The 24,994-nt window shown below is 42.5% G+C and overlaps 1 protein-coding gene across 4 annotated transcripts in view; it reads left to right on the forward strand.

Moving 5' to 3' along the window:
- The window catches only part of LOC148508169 (amine oxidase [flavin-containing] A-like), a 125,667-nt gene that overhangs the window by 22,991 nt on the left and 77,682 nt on the right, over positions 1–24,994 (forward strand). For 2 of the 4 annotated variants that reach the window (XM_088444907.1, XM_088444910.1), the window contains exons 1-4: positions 7,251–7,301; positions 9,832–9,961; positions 16,395–16,489; positions 23,190–23,327. In XM_088444907.1, coding sequence (XP_088301033.1) covers positions 9,907–9,961; positions 16,395–16,489; positions 23,190–23,327 — 288 coding nt within the window. In that variant the 5' untranslated portion in view covers positions 7,251–7,301; positions 9,832–9,906. Of the gene's footprint in view, positions 1–7,250; positions 7,302–9,831; positions 9,962–16,394; positions 16,490–23,189; positions 23,328–24,994 lie in introns of those variants that run through there. The other 2 variants (XM_088444908.1, XM_088444909.1) reach the window with 2 other exon arrangements.

Here is a 24,994-nt window from a genome sequence, read left to right on the forward strand (position 1 = left end):
ACTGGCGAAAAGTCCCTAAAATTTGGGGGAAATCAGTCTGTACCCCAGGAAAAGCTGCACTAACATTAGAAATCAATATAGAAGTGTCGTAATAGCCCTAATAAAAGTGTTTTGTGTTCTTAAAGTGTCAGAATTGGATGTTATATGCTTATATGCATAAGTGCTGAAAAATGATAGAAAGCAATTTATTTTGGGAAAAATAAGTAGAGTCAAATTTGGGGTACATGTAAATGGGTACTAGCATATTTTGTTGTCTCTAAAGTGAACATTTAACTAAATCTTAAAAATACACCTGCTGCAGCCTTGTGCAATCCCAAAAACACCTGACCTATCCATATAGCCCCCCAAAGTACCAGGCCCCCCACTTTTTACCCATTTTCCAACACTTTTTTCATTTAAAAAAAGTTTTTTGGACTGATTACTCATTAGGAGGGTGTCCTAAGGGTTCTGGACCAAATCCCAAAATTTGCACCCCAAAATATAGATTTTGCACTTCCAATTCGCCTGCCTATACATAGAGAAAACTTTTTGCCTGTTTTTTTTTTTTACGCCTGCTCCTGGAATTGAATACGGAAGATAAGTTGAAAACAGGCGAAAAGTCCAAATCGGCGAAAACTTTTCTCCAAACGGCACTTTTCGCGGCTAATTGAATACGGCCCTTAATGAGTTATAGTTTATCCTGGTTTTTCAAAAGTGAGTATAAACAATAATAGTACAGTATTTGGAATGAACCTTAATGGAATAACCTTATCTAGGCTACCTAGTTCACGAAAATTTATTGTTAATAATCACTTTTGAATAACCAGGACAATGGAAGACTCATTGAGTGATTCATTCTCATGACGTTGTATAATTGGTTGTGCCATGGGTTCAGTCACTATTACTTGCAGTGCCATGGGATTTGGAAAGTCTTTTACATTTTATTTTGGTCTTGAGGATGCCTGTATCACAGGCCATTATGGCACACTTGCCGACTTTAATTAACTCTTCTCCGGAAGAAGCCCAGAGAGGAGATGCAGCTGACAGTTGTGATTCACAGGTCCCCAAGGGGAGGGTGGGGCTAACTGGCGCGATTCACGTCATTTAGCCATGTCTCTCCATACAGACCCATTAATTCCCTGTAAAATATCTCCATACTGCCCACTTCACTAGGGAAATCCGCCTACTCTTCCAATGGTGTGGGGGAGTGCTGAAATATTGGGAACCTCCCGCAACTGCCGGGAGAGTAGGCAAGTATGTATTATGGGCTATACAGTTTAGCACAAAGCCACATACATTCTCAAAGCCAATCTATGAATACAGCTCTCTATGTATAAGCCACATCTTCACTTGCTTAGCATCCATGCTGAGATACCAGTACTACGCTTCTCGTTCAGAGTATTGGGCAGAGTAGATTAGATGCCTATACTAAAGGTGCTTTTATTGAGTGCTGAGTCATTATTGCTGCCTAGTGTGTCTGTCATTATATTTACCTGGCAACATGGTTATCGAGTTGCCAGACTAAGGGGTCTATTTACTAAGCAGTGTTAGGACACACAGTGAAAAGTGATAAGTCTGTGATAAGGTGCCAGCCAATCAGCTCCCAACTGTCATCTCACAGGCTGTGTTTGAAAAATGACAGTTGGGAGCTGATTGGCTGGCACTTTATCACTTTCTTATCACTTTTCACTCTGTCTCATAACACTGCTTAGTAAATAGACCCCTGAGTCTCTGCACCAGTGTCTAGCATTTACTTATTCTCTGCCTTATCTCGTATCAGTCCAAAGATTACTTTCAACAACACACCTTGCTTTATCCTTTTGCCTTATTGTACCAAGTTTTGGGTGTTAACCCCGCTGTGCTGACTTAACACTTTTGTTCCCACTAAATCCAGGCTGCTGCTCTCTAGTCAGGTCTGCATTGTTGTAGGCAGCACGTTAGCTACACTCTTGTGGGGTCAAACTGTCTCTGTGACTGTGTTTGACACTGCACTTGATGTGTTACTAATAATGCCAACAGGGACTAGTTAAGTGCTCCAATTGTTAATTTACTGGGACTACTGAATCCATACCATTCAGTCTCCCTTCTTACAATAGCGACCAAGGAGTCGAGATGACTCCACCACTTTTCATTTATTTATATAGTGGAAGCCAGTCTAGTCTGTCCAGCAGCTGATTGTGCCAGCAGAACACTGTGTATGGGGAGTGTTTTGTTTTCTTAAAAGTGTAGGAGTCGACCTGATATCTCCCAGCTCTGAGCAGGTGAGAAGGCTGTATTTGTGCAATTTGCACTGTGGATGACCTCATTGGCAACGTCCTGCAGGCCGACCCTCCAGATACGCCAATCTGTGAATAGCCGCCCGTGACTTTTACAGGTTACCTCAGCACGTGTGGTTAGCTAAACCTGGTAACTGCTACCAGCAGAAGAAGAATATAATGCTAAAGCATAAGGTGAGCGTCTGCTCTCACCTGCATACATAATTATCAATACTTAGAAAAATAGGTAACACGAGCCATATGAGGCCTTGGATCATAATATCACAGATCCAGAACTAGAATTAAAATGTAATTCAAGTATGTCTTTAAAGCTTATGTACAAAAGGTTACAAAGAATATAATAGCGCTTCTCTAACATCTAGTGTCTTATAACCCCACGAACAATATGGGGTTATAAGAAACTAGATATTAGAGAAGGCTGCCCGCGGACCGGAACCGGTAGTTATGTCATTCTGATGTTACGGACCAGCGCTATTTATACAAGACATTTGCCAGTATAACTCCACACCTTGATAAAGAGATTTGGATCTCGAAACGCATTTGTTTTGGAGGCTACACTGGGAAGGGATCCTGAACCTACATTTGGGACAAGAGGTATGTGCCTTTTTTTAATATCCATTGATATATAGGAGCCAGCACCTATAGAATCCCCTTTTTTTGCACATACCTCTTTTACATAATATATTTTTTTCATCCAGGTGCAGTTTCCTATTCCCCTGCACATTGTTGCATATTTCATGACTATTTTGCATATACATTTTTTTATATATATGTCTCTTATATACTATATATGGTGTTTTTATTGATTTTTTTATGAGAAAATAAATATATTTTGTTACCCACACCAATTTGGGACTTAAAGTTTTGTACCTGGTGGAAAACAAAGATACCCAGATGAGAATACCATACAGCACAGAGTTTGAGTATGGGTAATAATAATAATATGAATATCTTCTTCTCAGCTTTATTCTGCGTTTTAGAAGTACTACATTTAAGAGTTAAAGAAACCTTTACAAGCTTTCACTTGCCCCTTATATACGTAAGTTAGGTGTGTTATCATGATGTTTGGAGGATCTTTCTGAGTTATATAGTAGTTCTTCCTTGCCAAGATAGTGTCATATACCTTTTCCGCACCTCCTGCATGGAAGCCAAGTGCGGCCCCCATCATCAATAGGGGAACGCATGAATTACTCATCTTTTGTGTAGTGAAAAACTATTAGATGTGACATACCTACCCTCCAGGCATATAAGGGGGAAGAAACGTCTCCTTCATAGCATCTGTTTTTGAAATAAATTTAAGAGACTCCGGGCCATATTCAATATGGGAGCGAAAAGTCTGTGCTGGACTTTTCGCTCCACATCGGAGGTTAGAGTGGGGATAAAGTATCGGTCGCGTGCCCGCTTATCCCCATATTCAATTTAAAAGGAGCGAAAATGGGACCCGGCGAAATTGGATCTCTGGAAAAAACGGGAATTTTCGGGAAATGTGCCTGGGAACCCCCCTGGGATCATTATGGGTACCCCCATTTTTGCCTGCTGAAGGAAGTCAGGGTTTGTAATAACCACGGCAGGTGCATATTTGGAAGTGGTGAAGAATAGTATTTAGTTTTTTTGGGGGGGAAATAACTATTCCTATCAAATTTGGGGTACATGAAAATGGGGGTAAGCATATTTTTAATTCCCTAAAGTGCATTTTGAAAATTCTTAAAAAATGCACCTGCCAGTACCACCCGCATTCTTTTAAACACCTGCCGCATACTTGGGAACCCCCCATGAATTAATTTTGTTAATTAAAAATGTGTTCCCTATATTTTTTTTTAACCCCAAAATTAAATAACATTTTTTGGGGTGTCCCTATTTTTTTTTTACTTTTTTTGACACAGTTCATTTTTAGGGGCTATTCCCAGGGGTGCAGGCTATTTTTTTAAGCCTACACCCCTAAACCCCAATTCTGCAATTTTTCTCGCCATGTAAAACATGGTGAAAACTTATCCCCTTTTTTTTCAAAGCCTTTTCGCACTGGCGAAAAGTCCTTGAAATTGAATACGCATAATTAAAACAGGCGACAATGACGTGATCGGTGATAAATTATCGCCGATTCCGACATTTCGCCTCAAATTGAATACGGCCCTACAACTTGGAGGAACATCTTTTGTTTTTGTATTTTTGTTTATTTCTATACATGCATGCATGACCTGGGTCTTGTTAGAAGTTTGCTCTCTATTCAATCACATGCTGCATCTCTCCTCCTGTCCATCTCTCATATAATGCGATTTCTCAAAGAAAAAAAAGGAAAAGGATTAACTCTTTGTTTGACGAATTATAGAAGTTGTTATGTAAAATATAACCTTTATTTCATTAATTAAAATTGTGTACCGTACAAGTGTAATATTAAAAGTAATAATTCATATTAAAGATAACATGAAATAATACAATTTGCAAAGTTGTGAAATATACAGATTTTAATTTCTGGTGTTGTCTTGCTCTCAGTTTTATATGCTGTAATGTAGGTAAATATTGCCTTATATTATGGGATGAGGGTGTTCCCTCTTATTAATGAATGCACTTGCTACAGTTAAAGAGTGATGTATCAATTAATTGTTACCACAATTGTATCTCAATTCAGTAACTACTTATATTATTAGCAGTATACTGAACAAATTATCAGGTTACTAACATATGAATATGATGTTGAGAATAAAGTAACTGACCTTATATATTGTGGACCAGGGCAATTGGCACTCATATCATTTATACCGCTTTTATACCAAAGTTCCGGATCTGACCCGGAGGTTGGAACAGGGTTCCAAATCAGATTAGACCCGGAAATTCCCCCGGTGCCAACCCAGGATATTCCTGAGTCGGTGCTGTTCACACCGGAGCCAGTTCTGCAGTGACCCGGCTCTTCCAGCCTTGAAGTAGACGCATGATGTCATCTTCAAGCGCCACTGGTATGCGGCGTGATCCGGGTCACCCGTGGCCAACCCTGCAAAATACCAGAGTTGGTTCCCTGGGTCCCTGGACCCGGTTAGAGCCATTTACACCAACAATTTTTTTAGCTCGGTGTAAAAGGAGTATTAGATTTTCCTGGTTTGTCATGCAACCTTATTATTAAATAATGCTCTTTTAGATATTAGGGGGTAAATTAGTAAAGTGTGGGTTTTTAGAAGTGGAGATGTTGCCCATAGCACCAAATCAGATTCTAGCTATTATCTTCTAGAAGGTGCTATGTTAAGTAGCACCTGATTGGTTGCTATGGGCAACATCTCCATTTCTAAAAACGCTCACTTTAGTAAATTTACCCCTAGGATTCCAATCATCTGTTTATTGGCAGTATTAACTGCCTTACACTGTTGTGCAGAGATTGGTATTAATAGACGTTAAATACAACTGTGTTTTTCAATAGCCTCAAAAGGTGAGGAAAAATAGTAGAAAATCTGCACTATCCTACAATAAATGAGCTGGGAGTTATAATTAGTACAGGTATATTAAGCAGACAGTAAATGCACGTCTGCTCAGTACTCAAGTATTTTCCATATGTGGTATTGGGTAGATGTAAAAATATTTAATATTTGCAATTAATTATAATAAAAAGCAATTGTGGTTGATGTACTAAGTTAATTATAAATATCCCTGCAGCAGTTGGTCTTTTAAAATATAAACAAATTGCATGCATCAATTGTCAAAGAGACAAACTGTATGTTTGTTGTGAATTAGCTTAAATTCACAAATTATCCACACTACACACATTATGTAGTTTGATAGTTATAAGTATACTTGCCCTGTTTTCTGTTAAGTGGATTGTGCAATTATAGTTGATTAGCCTGTGTTCTCAATTACACCTCACCAATACAATAATACCTCTTTCAGATCGCTAATGGTGGGTTGCATCCGGGATTTGTGCACTAGCCTATCCTGGGTACGACCCGTCTGAGATCCCTTTCAGACTGGCGGAATGACCTGGCAATAATGCCGGGTCGATTACGCCATCGGCGTCATGTGATGAGCCGACGCTTGGAGATGAGATTATCTCCAAGTGCCGGCTCTCCTATGCAGTGAACGGGATCCAGGTTACCTGTTCACACCACGAGCCGGTTGAACACCGCTCATTACCCAGGTTGAAATACCTCGACCCAGGATATTTCAACCTGGCCCTGTCACACTGCACAGTAACCCGGGTTGCTGCGCATTTACAGTATGTGCAATAACCCGGTTTACCTGATGGCAGTATGAAAGGGGTATAAGTATAATGTGGATGTACATGAAAATTTCTGCAGGGTGTATTCACTTGGAATATGCACTTTCATATACCTTAGTTAGAAAATCAGTTTGTGTGGATATTATTTGATAAGCTGGCTTCACTGTTGCCTGCAGACATTTATTATTGTATCGCTCCCCAGCCCTTAGGCGTACAAACTGCCTTCTGTTACAGACAAATATTTAAAATTATGACTCATCAGTCCAGAGCACCTGCTGCCATTTTACTTATTGTTTTGTGCATAGTTAAGTCACTTGGCCTTGTTTCCATGTCGAAGGTATGGCTTCTGTCAGCAATTCTTCCATGAAGACCACTTGTGGCCAGACTTCTCCGAAGAGTAAATGGGTGTACCTGGGTCCCACTGGTGTCTACCAGTACTGAGCCAAAAGGCTGGAGAGAGTTACAATAATGAGTGTCTGCAGGGAACAGTGGAGCATGGTGGGGGTTCCTTGCAAGTTTGGGGCTGCGAATTTAACAAATGGAGTTGGGGATTTGGTCAGGATTATTTGTATCCTCAATGCTGAGAAATACAGGCAGGTACTTATCCATCGTGCAGTACAATCAGGGAGGCACCTGATTGGCTCCAAATTTATTCTGCAGCAGGACAACGACCCCAAACATACAGCCATTGTCAATAAGAACTATCTTCAGTGTAAAGAAGAACAAGGAGTTCTGGAATTGATAATATAGCCCCCACAGAGCCCTGATCTCAACATCATCAAGTCTATCTGGGATTACATGAAGAGACAGAAGGTTTTGAACAAGCCTACTTCAACAGAAGATCTGTGGTTAGTTCTCCAAGATGTTTGGAACTACCTCCTTGCCAAGTTCCTTCAAAAACTGTGTGCAAGTGAACCTAGAAGAATTGATGCTGTTTTGAAGGCAAAGGGTGATCAAACCAAATATTGATTTGGTTTAGATTTCTCTTCTGTCTCTTCAGTGACGTGTGGTGAGGCAAATGACTGGGGAGGCACTGGCTAGTATCAGAGCCAGATTTACAGATAAATATATGAACCCGAGGGCAGCGCCGTATCTGGACGGCACTGCGCCCTGTGCAGCACTGCCGCCCCTCTCGCTCCTCCGCCCCCTCCTTCCCCTGGGTGCTTACCTTTCCTTCCAAGGGGAGGACAGGATCATGCACCGACGTTCTTCGTGCACCGCGCACCACTGCCGGAGGTCTCTTCCTGCAGACCTCCGGCGCCGGGAAGTGTGTGGCCGGTGCCGCTGGAGGATTCTGCCCTGTGTGGAGGCAACGGCCACACCACCCTCCCTACGGCCCTGCCCGAGGGTTTATGTTGGCATTATACAAAGGTGCAGCAGTATATGGTGCTAGAAATTTGGTGTGTTGTGTTCAAGGATGTGCAGAAAAGTAGACAAGGGAGGCAGTGACTTTACTGCCATACACGTTTAATCCAGAGTTTTTACCATAAAAATGATTAGAATAATACATAGAAGATATTTATAATATTAGATTTATGTTTTTATTATCATTGTTATAGTCAAAACTTTGGAGTACACCTAAGTATGACAGGAAAGGCTCTGCTAACCTGGCCCACCTGACTGCACATCACTGATATATACTGTATATACATATATACATATATAAATATATACAGGTTGAGTCTCCCATATGCAAAATGCTTTGGACCGGAAGTATTTTGGATATCGGAATTTTCCATATTTTGGAATATTTGCATACCATAATGAGATATTTTGGGATGGGTCCCAAGTCTAAGCACAGAATGCATTTATATTTTATATACACCTTATACAAACAGTCTGAAGGTATTTTTTTCACAATATTTAAAAAAAATGTTCTACATCAAACAAAGTTTGTGTACATACACAAAATTTATTTATTTTTCATATACAGCTACACACACAGCCTGAAGGTAATTTTATACAATGTTTTTAATAATTTTGTGCATTAAACAAAGTTTATGTACATTGAAGCATCAGAAAGCAAAGGTGTCACTAGGCATGATTTTAGTATTATGTATTATGTAATGTATGTTACATAATACTAAAATCATGCCTAGTTATTCTAGAGGTCGAAGTATTAAGGATCTCATTGTCAAGACAGACATTTCAGGGTTTAATAAACCTAAAAATACACTTTCTTAGTAGGAAAAATGGCTGTTTCAAATGCCTAGGATGCGTGACATGTAATTACCTCGTTGTAGGGAATGAGATCAGACATCCTTTTTCTGGTAAAAAAATTTGAGATCAGATGGCCCCTCACATGCACGTCCAAATTCGTGGTGTATGTCATTAGCTACCCGTGTGGCCTGTACTACGTAGGCAAAACTGAACGACAGTTCAAAGAACGAATGGCCCAGCATAGAAGTGCCATACCAGCAGCTTTATTGTCAGGCGATAGCGAGCAGCCAGTAGCCCGACATTTTACTGAGTACAAACATAGTATGGCTACACTACGTTATAGAATTGTGGACCATGTGCCTGTGACACTTAGAGGGGGTAACAGAGCTAAAAAACTGTTACAACTAGAGGCAAGATGGATTCATCGTCTAGGTACTTTACAACCCAGAGGCTTGAATGATTCATTAGGCCTATTCAATTTTTTGTAGGATGATAGTCGAGATCTTGCTATATGTGTTGTATTTGTTATATATGTATATATAATGTTTTTATCTATCTATGCAAACAGTGGGTTTGTGTATAATTGATGTGATTTGGCCTCTATATGCTTACCATCTGGTTTATGAAGTTTGGTGATTTTCATTTCACCGAGGAGTGAGAGCTGTCATATTGGTCTGCCCAGGATTGTGAAAGCATAAGCTACGTCTCTCTTTTTCTAAAAAAAAAGAATACTTCTATGTTTCTATTTGTAGGGATATAACTTTTGATGCCTTAGGGAATTCTACTCTATTTATTTTAAAAGTGCAACACTAGATATACGCTCATGTTGTTCACGTGTAATGGACACAAAATTGTTTTTGTACAAGAGATTCACGTATATTAACATATTTTCTATTTTTTACACATTTTTCCGATATTTGATTTTAGAGCCTGCTTTTGGCAGGTGGATTGATTTTAGTCAGACACTTTTTTCCTGTCACTAGTTTTTTTATATATATTATCTTTTTACATACAGTTTTTTGATACACATATTTTTTCACATTTATTTTTTCACTATGCACTTCTTATATTTATGGTCATGTCCTGGTTTTCAATGACTTGCCTTAGATTTGTGCAATATTTGTATGACCATTAGCCATACATCTTACTTGTTCACATAGCACTATAACGATGGCGTTTGTCTTTATGTGTTTATCCACATTACATTTTTTTTGTTAGATGTTGCCATGGTTGCAGCTTGCGCTGTAAGGTGATCACTTCCGGTGTACAGAATGACGCTGGCGCCGGAAGTAGATGTGCCCGAAGCTGGCAGACGCGATCGCGGCTCTCACTCAGGGGAAGCATGGAGGTAAGGGTATTTAATGTTTGTTTTTAGTGTGTTTTTGTTATCCTGATGAAGGGGACTAGTTCCTCGAAACGTTGATAATGAGCACGATGTGTGAATAAATCCGCTACCTGTTTATGGAAGTCTCTGAGTGCCGCCTGTTGGTTTGGTTCATATATATATATATATATATATATATATATATACACACTATGAAGACTAAAGTGATTAATGTGGAGATTTTTACAAGAACACTTTGTAGGGAGGCCCATGCACTTGCAGCTCAAAAAAACAAATGTTTTTATCAGGACGACAATGCCATCTGTCATGTTTCCAGGGTGATGCTAGACTGGTATACAGAAAATTCGGTAATCCAGATGGACTGGTCAACTTGAAGTCCAGATCTTAACCCCATTAAGAACCTCTGGGACAAATTGGTGCGAGTGGTGTGTTCTAGGCTGACTCAACCATCTTCATTGTCACATTTGGTCACTATACTTAAGGTTGAATTGCAAAATATACCATCTGCTGTTTTCCTGAACAGGGGGCAGCAAATGCCCCTCAGCCAGAGGCAGAACCAGGGCGGTGGCCGATCAGTTCGATTGCTCCTCCCCTGTATAGCAGGCAGAGAGGCAGAGGTTTCCATGGACCCTCCACCAGGGCCGGCAACAGAAATCTTTGGGCCCGGCACACTGATGTCTCTGGGAGCCCCACCGTATCACCATGATCCCCGATCCCGCACATCCCTCCCCTGCATGTGTGATATGCGAAGCATGAGAATGTTAACTGAAAGATATGCCAGCCTTTAAATACACTGTGACTTACCAAACTGTCCCTCTGTCACTGATGATGCAGGCTGTAGTTCTTGTCTGCCGTCTCTTGTAAGGTCTTCTTGATGACAGTGCTGTGGATGCCTCAGGGGTAGGAGGGATGATGTCTACAGTCAGCTATCCACAGTACTACTCATCTTCTTCAAATTCAGCCTCTTATCACCATCCTCAGCGCATAAGCCCCATCACCTTTCTCTGCCCCCAGCCCCATCACCTTTCTCTGCCCCCAGCCACATCTTCTGGCCCCAGCCCCCATCACCTGCCTCTGGCCCCAGCCCATGTCACTTTCCTCTTCCCCTTCATCTTCCTCTATCCCCAGCCCCCATCACATCCCTCTGCTCCAGCCCATGTCACCTGCCCCCAGCTCCTTCCTCTGTCCCCAGCACCCATCACCTTCCTCTGTCCCCAGCCCATGTCACTTTCCTCTATCCATAGCCCCCATCACTTTCCTCTTCCCCTGCATCTTCCTCTATCCCCAACCCCATCACCTTCCTCTGCCACAGCCCATGTCACCTTCTGCCCCATCACCTTCCTCTGACCCCAGCCCGTGTCACCTTCTTCCTCCAGCCCCTGTCACCTTCCTCTGCCCAAGCCTGTGTCACCTTCTTCCTCCAGCCCCTATCTGATTCCTATGCCCTCTTCATCTTCTGCCGTATCCAGGTTCCATTCCATCTTCCCCTTCCGCAGCCCCCCACGGCAGCTTGCCTGATGTGCGGCGACGTTACCTATGACATCACGCCGCTGCCTTGCTTAAAGGTCAGGCTCGGGCCACAGCTGAGCCACCTGGTAGAGCCCAACGCTGCCCGGGCGAGGCTAAAGGGGACTTGAAGCTGGTGCTGGGTGGCTGTTATGGGGCACGCCAGCTGGAACAGCATCCGCTGCGCTCAGTCCCAGTTTGTGCCCGTTTGGTCCTTGGGGCCCCTCTGGACCTCGGGGCCCGGTACAGGTGTCCCCTAAGTCCCCCCCTGTCACCAGGCCTGTCCTCCACAGCCCAGCACACAACAAGTGCTAGGCAGGAAAGAGAGGCTGCTGCTATTGACAGCTATATATAGCTTTTTTGTATGGACAAGGCTGTTAGCAGTGTGTATTGGATGATTTCATATTGTGCATGCCCGGGACATTGGGAAAACTTGTAACCTCCACTTGGATATAGGTGCATTGTTAGTATAGAGTTTGCATTTAGAAATATAGGTAAATATATAATTGTACAGTAGGTATAGGGAACCATAGATATACATGTTTATATAATGTAGTAGCTGCCCAGGAGATGGATATATAGATATGGGGGGGGGGATTTTTTCCAGTATTAGTGCCTATACACATGCCTATACACATCCTTTCATTTAATTTAATAGCGCTCGTATTCATGCAATCAAATCTGACTGAGCAGCTGAACAATACATTAACAAGTGAAATAATGAATGCAAAATGTTAGTGGTTAAATAATCTTTAGTGATTACAGGCATCTTTTAAGTCACAGTGCTCTTATTCTGGTAGTTCCTTTAGGGATTACACTTACTTTGTACATATGTCATGGACAGTTATACTCCCACTTATAATGAGGACCTCCAGTGATGTGCGGAGTAGGGTAATTCTTTAGGAACCCCCTTTGTATAGATTGGGCTGCATTTCTCTGGTATGACTAGTGGTCATTATTGCGGTGACTAATGTTCACCGTTGTGTAACTTTTACACTACTGAGGTGACTGGTCGTGACTGGTATGTTGTTATGGCTGTTCTTTTAAGTGTCCTGGTATAAATGCCGGTGTGTGGAAACAGTATCTGTATCACTGTGTGTGATCTCACTTACCTGTAAGTGATACATGGGTGGTCTCCCCTTGTGTCCGCTGTTTGCTGGCCTTCTGGGTGCAAACAGTGCCACAGTGCCACATGTGTATCTAGATCAGCTCAGCTTCCGGGTTTGCTGAAGGGGGTCATGTCTTGCGAGACTTGTGCTCTCGCGATATGTGAGGTGACTATCTCTCTCCAGCCGTAGATGGGATAACTTGTCTGTTCTGGGCTGGCAAATGATTTTGTTATTTTAAAATTTGTTTATCCATGAAAACTGAGTTGTATTATGATGCCATTAAACTAATACATCATTTGATTATTGATTATGCGACTAAGATGCACCACTAGACGGCACTGATTAATTTGATATGCAACACTTGTATATCTGCATGTGACTGAGTCTGAATCTGTAAATGAAATGCTATGATGCAGCCACCACGGCTTTTTTCCAGTCTAAGTTCAGTTTATCAAATTACTCAGTGCAGTCTCCTGTCGTACGGGACTTAGCAACTCAATCACGCTAGGCGTCTCATGTCACATGGCGTATTGAGGCTAGGTCATGCTTGCCTACCCTCCTGGAATGGCCAGGAGGATCCCAAAAAGCGGGTGGTGCTCCTAGCTGCCTGGAAAGGTGAGCAAGTCTCCCAGGGGCTGGAACCACCAGGCCACCCACCCACTTCCTGTGTGAAGTAGGCGTCACAGGCGCCCGATGACGCAATTTGCTTTGAATTGTGTCATCGTGGCTCTGCCCCATCTCTTCAAATTGTCTGTAATTGATGCATTGTATAGCAGGGGGAGAGGCAGTGCTACAATGATGCAATCATGTCATCACACCCAAACCCGCCTACCTCTATCACTCCGTGCAATGCAGACCAGGCTGCCCCCAGCCAAAAAGGTCAGCAAGTATGTGCTAGGTGTATAAAGATACATCTGTATTTGTGCGTATATAATATATATATATATACACTGAAGTGCCAAAAGTCTTGGGAAAGATGCCTAGTATAGTGTAGGACCCTCTCTAGCCTGGCGTAATGCAGAAATTCAACATGGCATCGATTTCACAAGTGGATGGAAGACATCTGGAAAGATGTTGACCCATGCTGTCTGGATAGCTTCCCACAGCTCCCTGATATTTGTAGATGCAGGATCTTGGGTGCAAATGGACCTCTACATCATGTTCCATACATGCTCGATTAGGTTCATGTCGGGCAAAGGTGGCAGCCACACCATTCATCAGAACTCTCCTGGATGCTCCTAGAAACATATCGGACAACTTGGGACCAATGACATGGTGTATTATCCTGCTGGAATGTTCCATCATTGTGTGTATATCTGAAGTCCATGAAGGGCTGCAAGTGGTCATCAAGCAATGCAGTGTAGTGGTTACTGGTCAATGACGTGTTCAGGTGGACCAGCAGACCCAACCCATACCATGTGAACACACCCCACACCATTATGGAACCACCACCAGCCTGCACTGTGCCTTGTTGATAACTGGGGACCATGGCCTCATAGAGTCTGCACCACACTGGAACCATGACTAATCGAACCACGCCACATGTTGCTAATCCGCCAGGGTCCAATTAGTAACATCACGAGCCCAAGTGGGGCGCTGTGTCTGGTATCATAGTGTTAACAGGGGCACTCTGGTGGGTCTTCTACTCCCATATCCCATGGATGCCAAAGAACGCTGCACTGAACTGCTGGATATGCATCTAGTATATCCTGCATTGAATGTGTCGCTTTTCTGTTACCAAGGACATTTCTGGCCAAACACTACTGGTCACGATCATTAACCACCTGTGGTCTGTCACTGCACTATCCATGGTGGGTGGTAATGCCTTTCCTGAGGTATTTCCGGTACACACGTGACACCATAGATTAAGGAATGTTGAATGTCTACTCAACTTTGAAATAAAATGTCCCATCCATCAGGCACCCACTATCATGCCCCATTTGAACTCTGATAACACTATATAGCAAATGTTACTTTTTTGTTTGTCCTTGTGTTTGAAGTGTTAATGGCAATTATTTCCCATTATTGCTTTTGTGACCTGGTCAGAAATATTTTTAAATGTTCTTTACTCAAAATGGTGGGATTCATAATGGGTCTCCAAGGTTTTACCAAGTGTCCCTGCTTTCTTTATTTTTGGGACAGCAGGGACATCAATGCTACCTACAACAGACTACACAGGACACAGTAGACATAATTCTGTGTGGGGAAGAAAAACATCAAGTGGGAGCCACTGGTGGACTCCACGAAGGTACTGATGTCTCCACTACACATCAAGTTGGGCCTTATAAAACAATTTGTTAGAGCTCTAGATAAGGATTCTGCAGCTTTTAAGTACCTTCAAGACTTCTTCCCTAAGCTGTCTGAGGCAAAGGTCAAAGCCAGTGTTTTTGTAGGGCAACAGATTCAGAATATCCTGCAGTGCAAGGAATTCCCAAAGATGCTTGCTCAGAAGGAGGATGCTGCTTGGACCAGCTTTATTGCAGTGGTTTGGGGTTATCTGGGCTATCACAAGGCTGAAAACTACGTAGAGTTGGTTGAGACTGTGGTGAAGAACTTTGGCACAATGGTGTGCGGGATGTCCCTCAAAGTCCATATTTTTGATGCTCATTTTGAGAAATGAAATGAGAACATGGGAGCATACTCAGAGGAGCAAGATGAGCACTTCCACCAGGAAACGAGAACTATATCTGGAGCCTGATCCATGAAAGTGATGGAGACTACGTTTGGGGACTGAATCATGAAAGTGATGGAGACTACATCTGGGGCTGATTCGTGAAAGTGATGTACGGTATAATCGTAAATCTCGAAAAGCTACTCACTTGTAATTCTTTTGTGGTCATGTTTGTAACAAACGTTTATTTTTTACTGTAAAAAAAATGCTAATTCGCCCTTTTATCATCTGAATTAAGTAAATTTTAAAATATAAAATGTCCTAGTCACCAGAAAAGCAAAGTTTGAGTGGAATAAATACAATTTTCGGTAGTTTGAGACATAAGCAATTAAGAAACAGCACTTACTACACAAGGACAAAAATTTTGTTACATAGTGATTCATGTCTGGCTTTTCCAAGATGTCACAGTATGGTGATGATGTCTACCATTACCTTTATATACTGCTATCCCATGACTTGGCACTTCAGTGTATGGTAAAACAGGGGTGCTCAGTGTGCACACGGGGAGACAGGAGGAAGACAGGGTGACAGAAGGAAGATGGGGAAGAATGGGGAGACAGGAACACATGGTGAAATGGGTGGAAGACCATGGGAGTAACGGGAATGAAAAAAGTTAAAAATAATAAATACACAAAACTAATTGCCAGAGAACACCAGTTTAGAGATAGATCCATATAAGAGGCTAACCCAATTTACAGTAGATCAGTGTGTTGTAATGATGTACACATTATGAGGGAATTGAAAGCTCCCGCATTGCCCACGTCTATCCATTAGTTCCATTTGTTACAGCAGTGCACATTGCGCAATCAGCATGAGGACGGGACTAGGTGGAAGTGAGGAGCTCCTGTAAGAGGAAGTGCACTGGAGCTGCTGTTATGACTGGTCCTTCCAGGAAGCAAATCAATGATGGGGCAGTAACTAATTGCTGGGGGCACCTTTACCTTCGTCAAAGAAAAAATTGCTTTTAGTGGCCCCATATCAGGCCAGCCCACTGGTAAAACTCAAGATGAGGCATACTGTATCAACAATTGTTTTGTGCTTCTTGACCAGATTATTTAGTAGCCTAATTAGTGATTTGAAGGAGATCATTGGTCACATTTATTTGAAATAAATAATTACTACATCTTTAAAGTTTGTTTTTCTATTTTAGGCCTTTCAGCTGCGAAACTGCTCAATGAATCTGGACTTAATGTTGTAGTTTTGGAGGCTCAGGACAGAGTTGGTGGACGAACGCACACTATACGAGTGAGTAATTTGGTATAATGCTGAAGACTTAATCACTATACCTATTGTTACTTACTGCAATTACAATGCTTTTTTTCTTTTCGGTCTACTTTCCCTTAGAATAGTATGAGTGCAGGGAAAGCACTTTTACCAAGCCACACACTCAACATAATGCTCTGCTGATTGGCTCAGGTTTAATATCTATTTTAGTGCCACCTTCAAACTATTGTAACTCCCACCTGCCTGTCTCCCGATCTATGGTGCTCCATTCATCTGGCTGTGCACCTATTATCAGACAGGACTTATTGTTACTCATTAATAAAGTGAAAGAACTGTTGGCCTCCATCCACGCTGAGGTTCAACTGCTCTCCACTCCCTACATCAGAGTTTCCCAACTCCAGTTCTCAGGGAGTAACAGTGCATATTTTAAAAGATCTCCTAGTTGGTGCACAGGTCTAGTCGTTACTGGCTGATATACTGTATTTAAAAAAATCTACTAATTATTTATCTTATGTTATCAAGGTAACTGTAAAATGTGCACTGTTAGGGGCCCTGAGGACTGGAGTTGGGAAACATGGTCTTACATTCTGAAGTTTCGGACACGGAAGATTGGACTGACCACAAGGCAAGACACTTTGAAGATTTATTTCTGAAACAACAATAAGGGTAGACTTCTTGCATATAAAGAATGAGTTTTTCTCTGTTTTAGTCCACCGAGAAGTTGTGTATAAAAGAGCAAGGAGGAATAATGTACATATTAAGGCCATCATCAAATCCATTGAATAGGTTAATCTGGACCCCTAACTCAAAAAATTGGTCTCACAATTGACATCTGAGGTTTCGGAGTTCCATCTGCTTCTGGATTGTCCTCACCACGCCCTCTTAAGATTAAAATGATATAATCTGCCTCCATTATTTTGCTGGAATGGAACTAATCCTTTAGTAGGCAAGAAATCGCTAGTCCCTGATTTATGAGGGTACCTCGATAAAAATCTTACAGGCCTTGTCCCTGGCTTCAATGTCTAGATAACTGGAACTGTGACCAGTGATCCAAATTCTCAGGTCACATCATGTCTGCTACTGATGGGAAATCCCCTTCCACTTCTTACTCTAACAACAGAACCAGAAACTCTCAGTGAGATGTTTCACAGACAGTCAAGCCCTGCTTCACAAAGTTGTCCTTGCTCCAACTCCTCCACTGCTGTCCTTCAGCAGAGGAGCTAGGGCCAGGTAGTTGTGGCTAGGTATTTGTAGGTAGTTCTTTTCCTCCTCATTGACCCCAAAGATCACACCAAAGAAATTGGTAAACACCAGCTAACTACAGTGCTTGAAGGCCTTTTTTCTGCTTGTTACTTTTCAGCTCTGCCAGAATATGCATTCCTGACCTTTCCCATATGGCATCCTTTAGACCTGTAATTTATTTGAGACTCTATCCCATTTAACTGGGACATTCCTTCTACTCAAGTATCCTTGTATTGTTCAGCTGTTGGTCTGTTGCAGACTATTTTTCCCACTATTTTTCTCTTCAGATGGCTCTTCTAAGCACGTTGCTTATTAGCAAAAATGATAGAAGGTATGCCTCATCGCATGTGTTCATGTTTTGAATGATGTCCCGAGTCTCCTGAATGCAGTTTAATTGTTGCTTTCTTGCTTTATCAGTGTTCTGTCTTGTTTTAACTCTTTTAAATGTTTATATTCATGCTATTGATATTTTGTTTTGCCCAGATATTTTTCTTTGTCTTGTGAGTGGACCTAATTCAATTTCCCCCCACACCACCACCTGTGTAGTGTGAGGCTCTAATATTGACAGATGCCAGTCAGTAAATATGACACTAAGGGGTAAATTTACTAAGAATCGAGTCTGGGAGAGTTTGCTTTTTTTTCAACTCGATTAGCTTCACCCACACTCGAGTGATTTGAGGCTCCTGAGACACTCAAATTTACCAAGAAGGGAGTTTAGCTGAGAGTGAGATGGCCGATGGTAAAGCAGAGCAAGATTTCTCTCCCGAGTAGCAGGTTTTGCAGGAGATTTCTCCCCTGAGTAGCAGGTTTTGCAGGAGATTACTCACCCAGATTGCAGTGTGTTCTCTCTGCAAAACTCTCCCGAGCAAGCCGCCTGCACATATCAGTGAGATATGTGTAAGCTGCTTGTGTTCTAGCCTGTAAAAAAACGGGTTAAAAGTTTTAAAAATAAATGACATAGGCCCCCCCCCCAAAAGACTAACCAGCCTCGGACTTGCCAGCCAGTCCTGGTTCTTAAAATTATGGGGAACAAAACAAGTAGGGTTCCACTGTAATTTAAGAACCAGCACCAGGCAGCAGGGTCAGACCTGGTTTTAATTATAGGGAGAAAAAAATTGGCGTGAGGTACCCCCTATATTTAAAACCAGCTCTGGTCCCTTTCTAGTGGGGAGCTGATGCCACAGCCAGGGGAGCCCTTTCACCCGGCTCCCCAGCCGCAGCATCAGTCCTGACCGCTAGACAGCCCAGGACAGGGATCCCAGGGGAGTTGGACTTCCCCCAATAAAGGGGTCCCCACATTGTCTTTACAGTGGAACTACAGGTCCCAGCTAGCCTCCCCTGCATGCTGGTACTTGGAGAACCACAAGTACCAGCATGCGTGGCATTAAGGGCCACTGGTACGTGTAATTCACCTGTAAAGAAATGTGTAAAAAACACAGCACACACTGTAAAAATAAAGATTTATTACATCCATACACACTCGCACATACCTGCTGCAAGATGTTCACGTCCCCTTCTCAACGTAAAGTATCAATTGGAAGTACCTGAAAAAAAGATCCAATACTCACCTTGTGTCCCACGATGTTCTCCGCAGTAATCCAAATAGGGCCCAGGACACACTGTAACCACATGCTCCAGCATGTTGTTACAGTAACGCTAATGACAGCTCTGGGCTTGAGCTATCATTAGTGCCAGGCGGCCAGCCAATCGGCGGTGGCTTCCATTAGTGGCCGCTCATTAGCTGGGACCCACATGGGGTTAGCCAATGAGCGGCTACTCCACGTGGGTCCCAGCCAATGAGCTGCCGCTGATTGGCTGGCGGGACGTGCAAACCCCGTGTAGTCCCGTCAGCTAGCATTTGCGAGGGATCTGTATGTGTGGCAACACACATACAGATCCTGGGTCAGTCTGGTTCGTGACTCTTTTTTTTTTTTTTTGCAACGTCCCGGGGATGCTACGGAGACCAGCACCAGGATATAGCTGAGTATGCAATTTTTTTTGCACGGCCAGTCATTAAGGATTCTACATGGGAGAAAAGGACAGAAACATCTGGTATAGGTAAGTATGTGTGAGTGTGTAGGGGTATGCAATAAACTTTTACTTGTCACGGTGTGTGGGTTTTGTCTTTATTTAACTATTTATTTTACAGTGGGGGTACAGGTGCGGCCCGTCTTCTGGCACTTGTAGTTCCACAAGTGACAAAGGGCAGGCATGCTGGCACCTGTAGTCCCACTGTAAACTACAATAGTTTAATTCTATTTACATTATTACCCCTGTACCCAACGCTCCAGGGGTACGGGGTAGAGCCCCAGGCTTCAGTCCAATCCTGGGGTTTCGAGGGGGGGATCCCTTCTTGGGAGGGTCCCCACCTCCCCTGACATCCCCGGATTGGCCTGACCGGCTTGGGCAGATAATGCTTTGGCCCCGGAGCCCCGGTGAAAGGGTCTCCGAGCTGTGGCATTACAGCCTGGCCAGTGCTGGTTTTAAAGATAGGTACCCTACGCAATTTTTCCCCCCATATATTTAAAACCAGGACTGGCCCTGCAGCCTGATGTTGGTTTCTAAATTACGGTGGAAACAATGAAAAAATAAGACTCCCACTCCAGCGCTGTCAAAATTCCACAAACTTATAAAGGGATCAATCTCTTACATTTAGTGGGAAGGTAAGTCCATCAAATAATCCTTTTATGGCTCAAAGAATTCTTATTCCAAAGGACTTCTTTTTTCCCCTTTTCTTTTCACCTTCTGGATTCCAAAAGAACTTCTTCCTCAATGTTCCTCTCAAAGAAGAAATTAAATGAACAAGTGCAATACTGTATGATGCACAAAAGACACAATTTTAATCGCACTCACATAAAGATTAAAATACAGAGCATATCGCATCACACATGATGCATACAAACTTCGGAGTTGTACTGGACATGGATACCAGGGGGCTTTTAAATGTTAACAGCAAAAACGGGGGGGTCCCGTGCACACCGACCCAATTCTCGCTCTGTCCACAAGGTCCCCAGTCCAAATAGTCCTCCACCTTCACCCGCTTAACGCCTTTCAGACTGTAATGTCCTGATGCTTATGAGGAAGGACATTACAGTCTGAAATGCGTTAAGCGAGTGAAGGTGGAGGACTATTTGGACTGGGGAGTTTGTGGACAGAGCGAGAATTGGGTCGGTGTCCAGGACCCCCATTTTTTGCTGTTAACATCTAACATCTACTCTTTTCCCACCAACTACACTGGTGTATGTCTTCTGTTGCACCCATCTGCCCCTTGCCGTGTTTGGCTCTTCTCCCCTCCTCTCCTGATAGCCATGAAAAATCCTGTCCAAAGGACTGTGGGCTTCCAACACCCTCTTTTGGCATAACTTCTACCCTCTAACTTGCTTCCTACAATCTAAGAAACTTAACTGTCACTAAAACTCCATGCCTCTCTCCAAACCTTGATACGGGACGAGTTTTCCTTCAGAATTATGCAACACTCTCTCACCCAGAACTCAAATCCAAATGGTTTTCGTTTACCTTTATGCCTATGATCATGCTAGCAAAAAAACTTGGGATGTCTATTCTTTTTTCCCATCACCTTACTTTTGACCTCCAAGAAGAACAAGGAGGGTAGATACTTGGCAAATTCCGTAATCTCCCCTGCACTTGTGTTAATGTATATACTCTGAATACTGCCCAGTATAATTTTTTCAAAAAGCTAAGTTCCCTTAGGATGTGACTTCAATGCAGTCCTTCTGCCTACTATAGAAACTTTATAATCTACCCCAGCCCTCTTGTGAGTCTGCCAGTGTGTAAACAGCAAGAAGTGGTCCAGGAAAGTTCCTGTTAGCTGCAGGTATCCCCAAATTTTTCTCCCAACAAGCCTGTAAGATCACAGCCACTTTAATCAATGATAAGATAGAGCAGGCTGTGAAGGCCCTGGGCCCCAACTGCTTCACTGCCATCTATTATAATTTTTTTTTACAGACATTCAAGTCTTCTATCTCTGCACCCTCTTTAACTTCTCCTACCATGATCTAAAGCAGTGGTGGGTAATAAGCAGTCTTTCAGCTGCTGTTGAACTACACATCACAGCATGTCCTACCTGTGTTTTAGCATGTCCTGATAGCAAAACTGTAGCAGGGCATGCTGGGATGTATATTCCCACAGCAGCTGGAAGACCACTTATTGCCCACCCCTGGTCTAAAGTCTCTTTAGACACTTGGACTACAATTATCCACAAGGAGGATCTGAAGATGTATACTGAACTCCTACATTCAACGAACTCTTATGCCCAGGTGGGTTTTGTTTCTGTTAGCTGAGGAACAACAAAAGGAGGGCCAGTGGCCTCACTCACATGCTGATATCTACAAAACTACTCTCTCAGAATGTGGAGAAGACTTTTGACCAGATCTTGTGGCACTTTGACTTTGCAGCGAAGCTTTCTTACCAGCATCAATTACCTTTATTTTGTGACCACAGTGAGGATTATGGTCAATGGTTTTCCTTCTACCACTGACTTTATTAGAAATGGAATGAGCCAGAACTGAACCATTAGCGCTTTCATTTTTGCCCTGGACATTTGAGTTATAGTCACTAGGTACCTGGAATGGAAATTGTCACTCTTCACAGATAACATTCTGTTAACTCTCCCGCAGCCAAGGCTTTCCCTTCTCTGCTTGATCAAAGTAATGTACTGTACCAATATGGTAGACTCTCGGGCTACAAAATTAAGTTTGCGAAGTCCGGAGCAAAAAACACTTCCAAACGCTGTACAAATCTGGTAGAAACCTACCCTAACAGTCTAATAGCTGCTATTGGAGCAAAAGGTGGATCTACCAAGCACTAGTCTGCAGATGTTGAATATCTATGCAAGCAGCATTTTTCACTTCTACTGTTTTCAAAAGTATGCAGACAAATTAATTAATTAAGTAAAAAATTTACTTAAGAGCCTACTGGTTTGCAATAAAAATACAGTACTGTCTGGAACAAAGACAAATTTGTTGACATATTAGGTGGTTGATACTTTTGCAGGCCACTGTATATGTAACCATTCTTCTTGCCTATCTGGCCTGTTCCTCATTTTTCCTGGCCCCTAGACTCTGCTTACCCCTCTTTCTTCTGAGGTTCGCTTGTTATGTTGCCCATATTATTGAGCCCACTACACCATACTACATGCTATGTCCTGCCTCTATAGTGGACACTGCTCGGTGCCCATGTGCGCTGCACACCATACACCCATTGTTTATATGTCACTGTTATAGGGTAGACTGGGTTCTGGAGCAATGTGGGTTCTGTATGCTGGAATAGTGTAAGTCAGTGGCTACAGGAACAGTGTAAGCACATACCTCCAGCCTCTGCTTCACTGTCAAAGGCCAGTCATTTAATGTGATGAAATTGTGATGAGCAATGTAGATGCAAGTTTAAAAATGTATAATGTATTTATCTATGTATAAAACATGGATATCATTTTCTTATTGCTTTTTTTCTTTTTATAAAGAATAAAGAAGTTCAATATGTGGACGTCGGAGGGGCATATGTGGGACCAACACAGAATCGCTTATTACGGATGGCAAAAGAACTAGGTGTGCAAACTTACAAAGTGTATTTAAGTGGTCACCTTATCCAACGTTCAAAGGTAAGAAAGTTATTGGTGTAGACACAAAACAGTAAAAATGACACTTTCGCCTTTATAGAACCAACTTTAAGTCAGGAATATATCAAACTGTTTAAATAAAAGTTCTTCTATACAGTACAGTAAGATGATTCTTTGTATATCTTAATGATGATTTAGATGTTAATATTAGAAGTATAGTCTTGAGTAGTGGACAGATTGATCCTAACTCCACTGTTGATACTACTGTAGCATCCTGGTGTATTTCTGAATATCACATGAAATCAGTGTAAGATAATACTTGCTAATAATCCTATTGGCTACTCACCATATTGTGACATTATAACAACATATAGACCACCACCTTCTTTGCCCCATTATCTACCAGCTTCACCATTAAGTGGTTCAATGTTTCTGGAGGGCTAGGTTTTAACATGTTCTCCACAGGTTATTGGTATCGAGTTGATATTTTTGAATTTGTTTTGATAAGTTACATAATCAAGCTTAAGAACAAAAATTTAGTATAAAAAACTACCAAGTTTATTTATTACAAGTAGCCTGGAGAAGGGGTGAATATACCTCCTAACACTATATTTACTTCATGGTTTGCTGCCAGTGGTCTGTCCCAAGCCAAATGATTTTACCAGGCATGTGATTTATGCAGGGCAGCACACTTTCTATTAGCTTTAGATCAGCTGCGCATGGCAATTTAACCACTTAACTGACGTGGTCATAGAGGATGCGAATGCAGCCAGCTGTGCTTCAGCTGACAAGGTGCAACTGCACTGTCCCTCTGTGTTTTTGAAGAGGAAATTCGTTCTACACATGTGCAAAACAGATCTCCTCTGACTTCCCGGACCTAACAATTTCTGACCAGTTTTGCTGGAAAAACCATCAGTTAAGTAGTTAAAGGGTAGTGGCTTAAACGCCTTCACCATTTGGAGATTCTGATGTAATGCATGGGGTGGCCTCATAGGCAGCATGACCTGGATAGATAGAGTCCATACCTAGCTGCTTTTTGGCTGGTGGGGCTTGGCTTAGTGTCCCCAGTGGACTCATTGTCCAGATGGTAGTTGTATCTGGTGAGCATGTGACCCCTGTCCACAGAGGGGGCATAAGGTTAATAATAGGCACAATCACAGTGGAGGGTGCATAAGTGTGCCCAGTAGGCACATGCACAGTGGAAAGTGGGGGTATGTTTGATTGATGTGTATGTGCATTAGAAATATATGTTTTTTTTCCTTTGCTCCCCTCATTTCAAACTCTGGCTACGCCACTGCACGACATAAAATCAAATGGTACTTTCTCATCTTTGCGGCCCCCTGCTGGAGCCGTCAGTGAAGATACGTAAGTAGCATAAAGATCAGCCAATGCCATTCGGTCCCTTGAGGGGTCTCTTCGCTCACCACGCTGCAGGCACGGTGGCTCACTTCGCTCGCCACATGGATATATTCCCCCTCCATGCCCACTTGGATGGTAGGGAATGACGTTGGACTCTGGCTGATCGTATCCGAAGATACGTAAGTAGCGTAAAGATCAGCCAGTGTCCAACGTCATTCTCTACCATCCAAGTGGGCATGGAGGGGGAATTTATCCATGTGGCAAGCGAAGCGAGCCAGCAGGGGTTTGAATGGTATTTCCTCATGTTTACGATACTTACGTATCTTCACTGACTAGTGAAGATACGTAAG

This window comes from Taudactylus pleione, unplaced genomic scaffold, assembly GCF_031769625.1.
Source record: "Taudactylus pleione unplaced genomic scaffold, aTauple2 ptg000374l, whole genome shotgun sequence".
In the NCBI taxonomy this organism is placed as follows: Eukaryota; Metazoa; Chordata; class Amphibia; order Anura; family Myobatrachidae; genus Taudactylus; species Taudactylus pleione.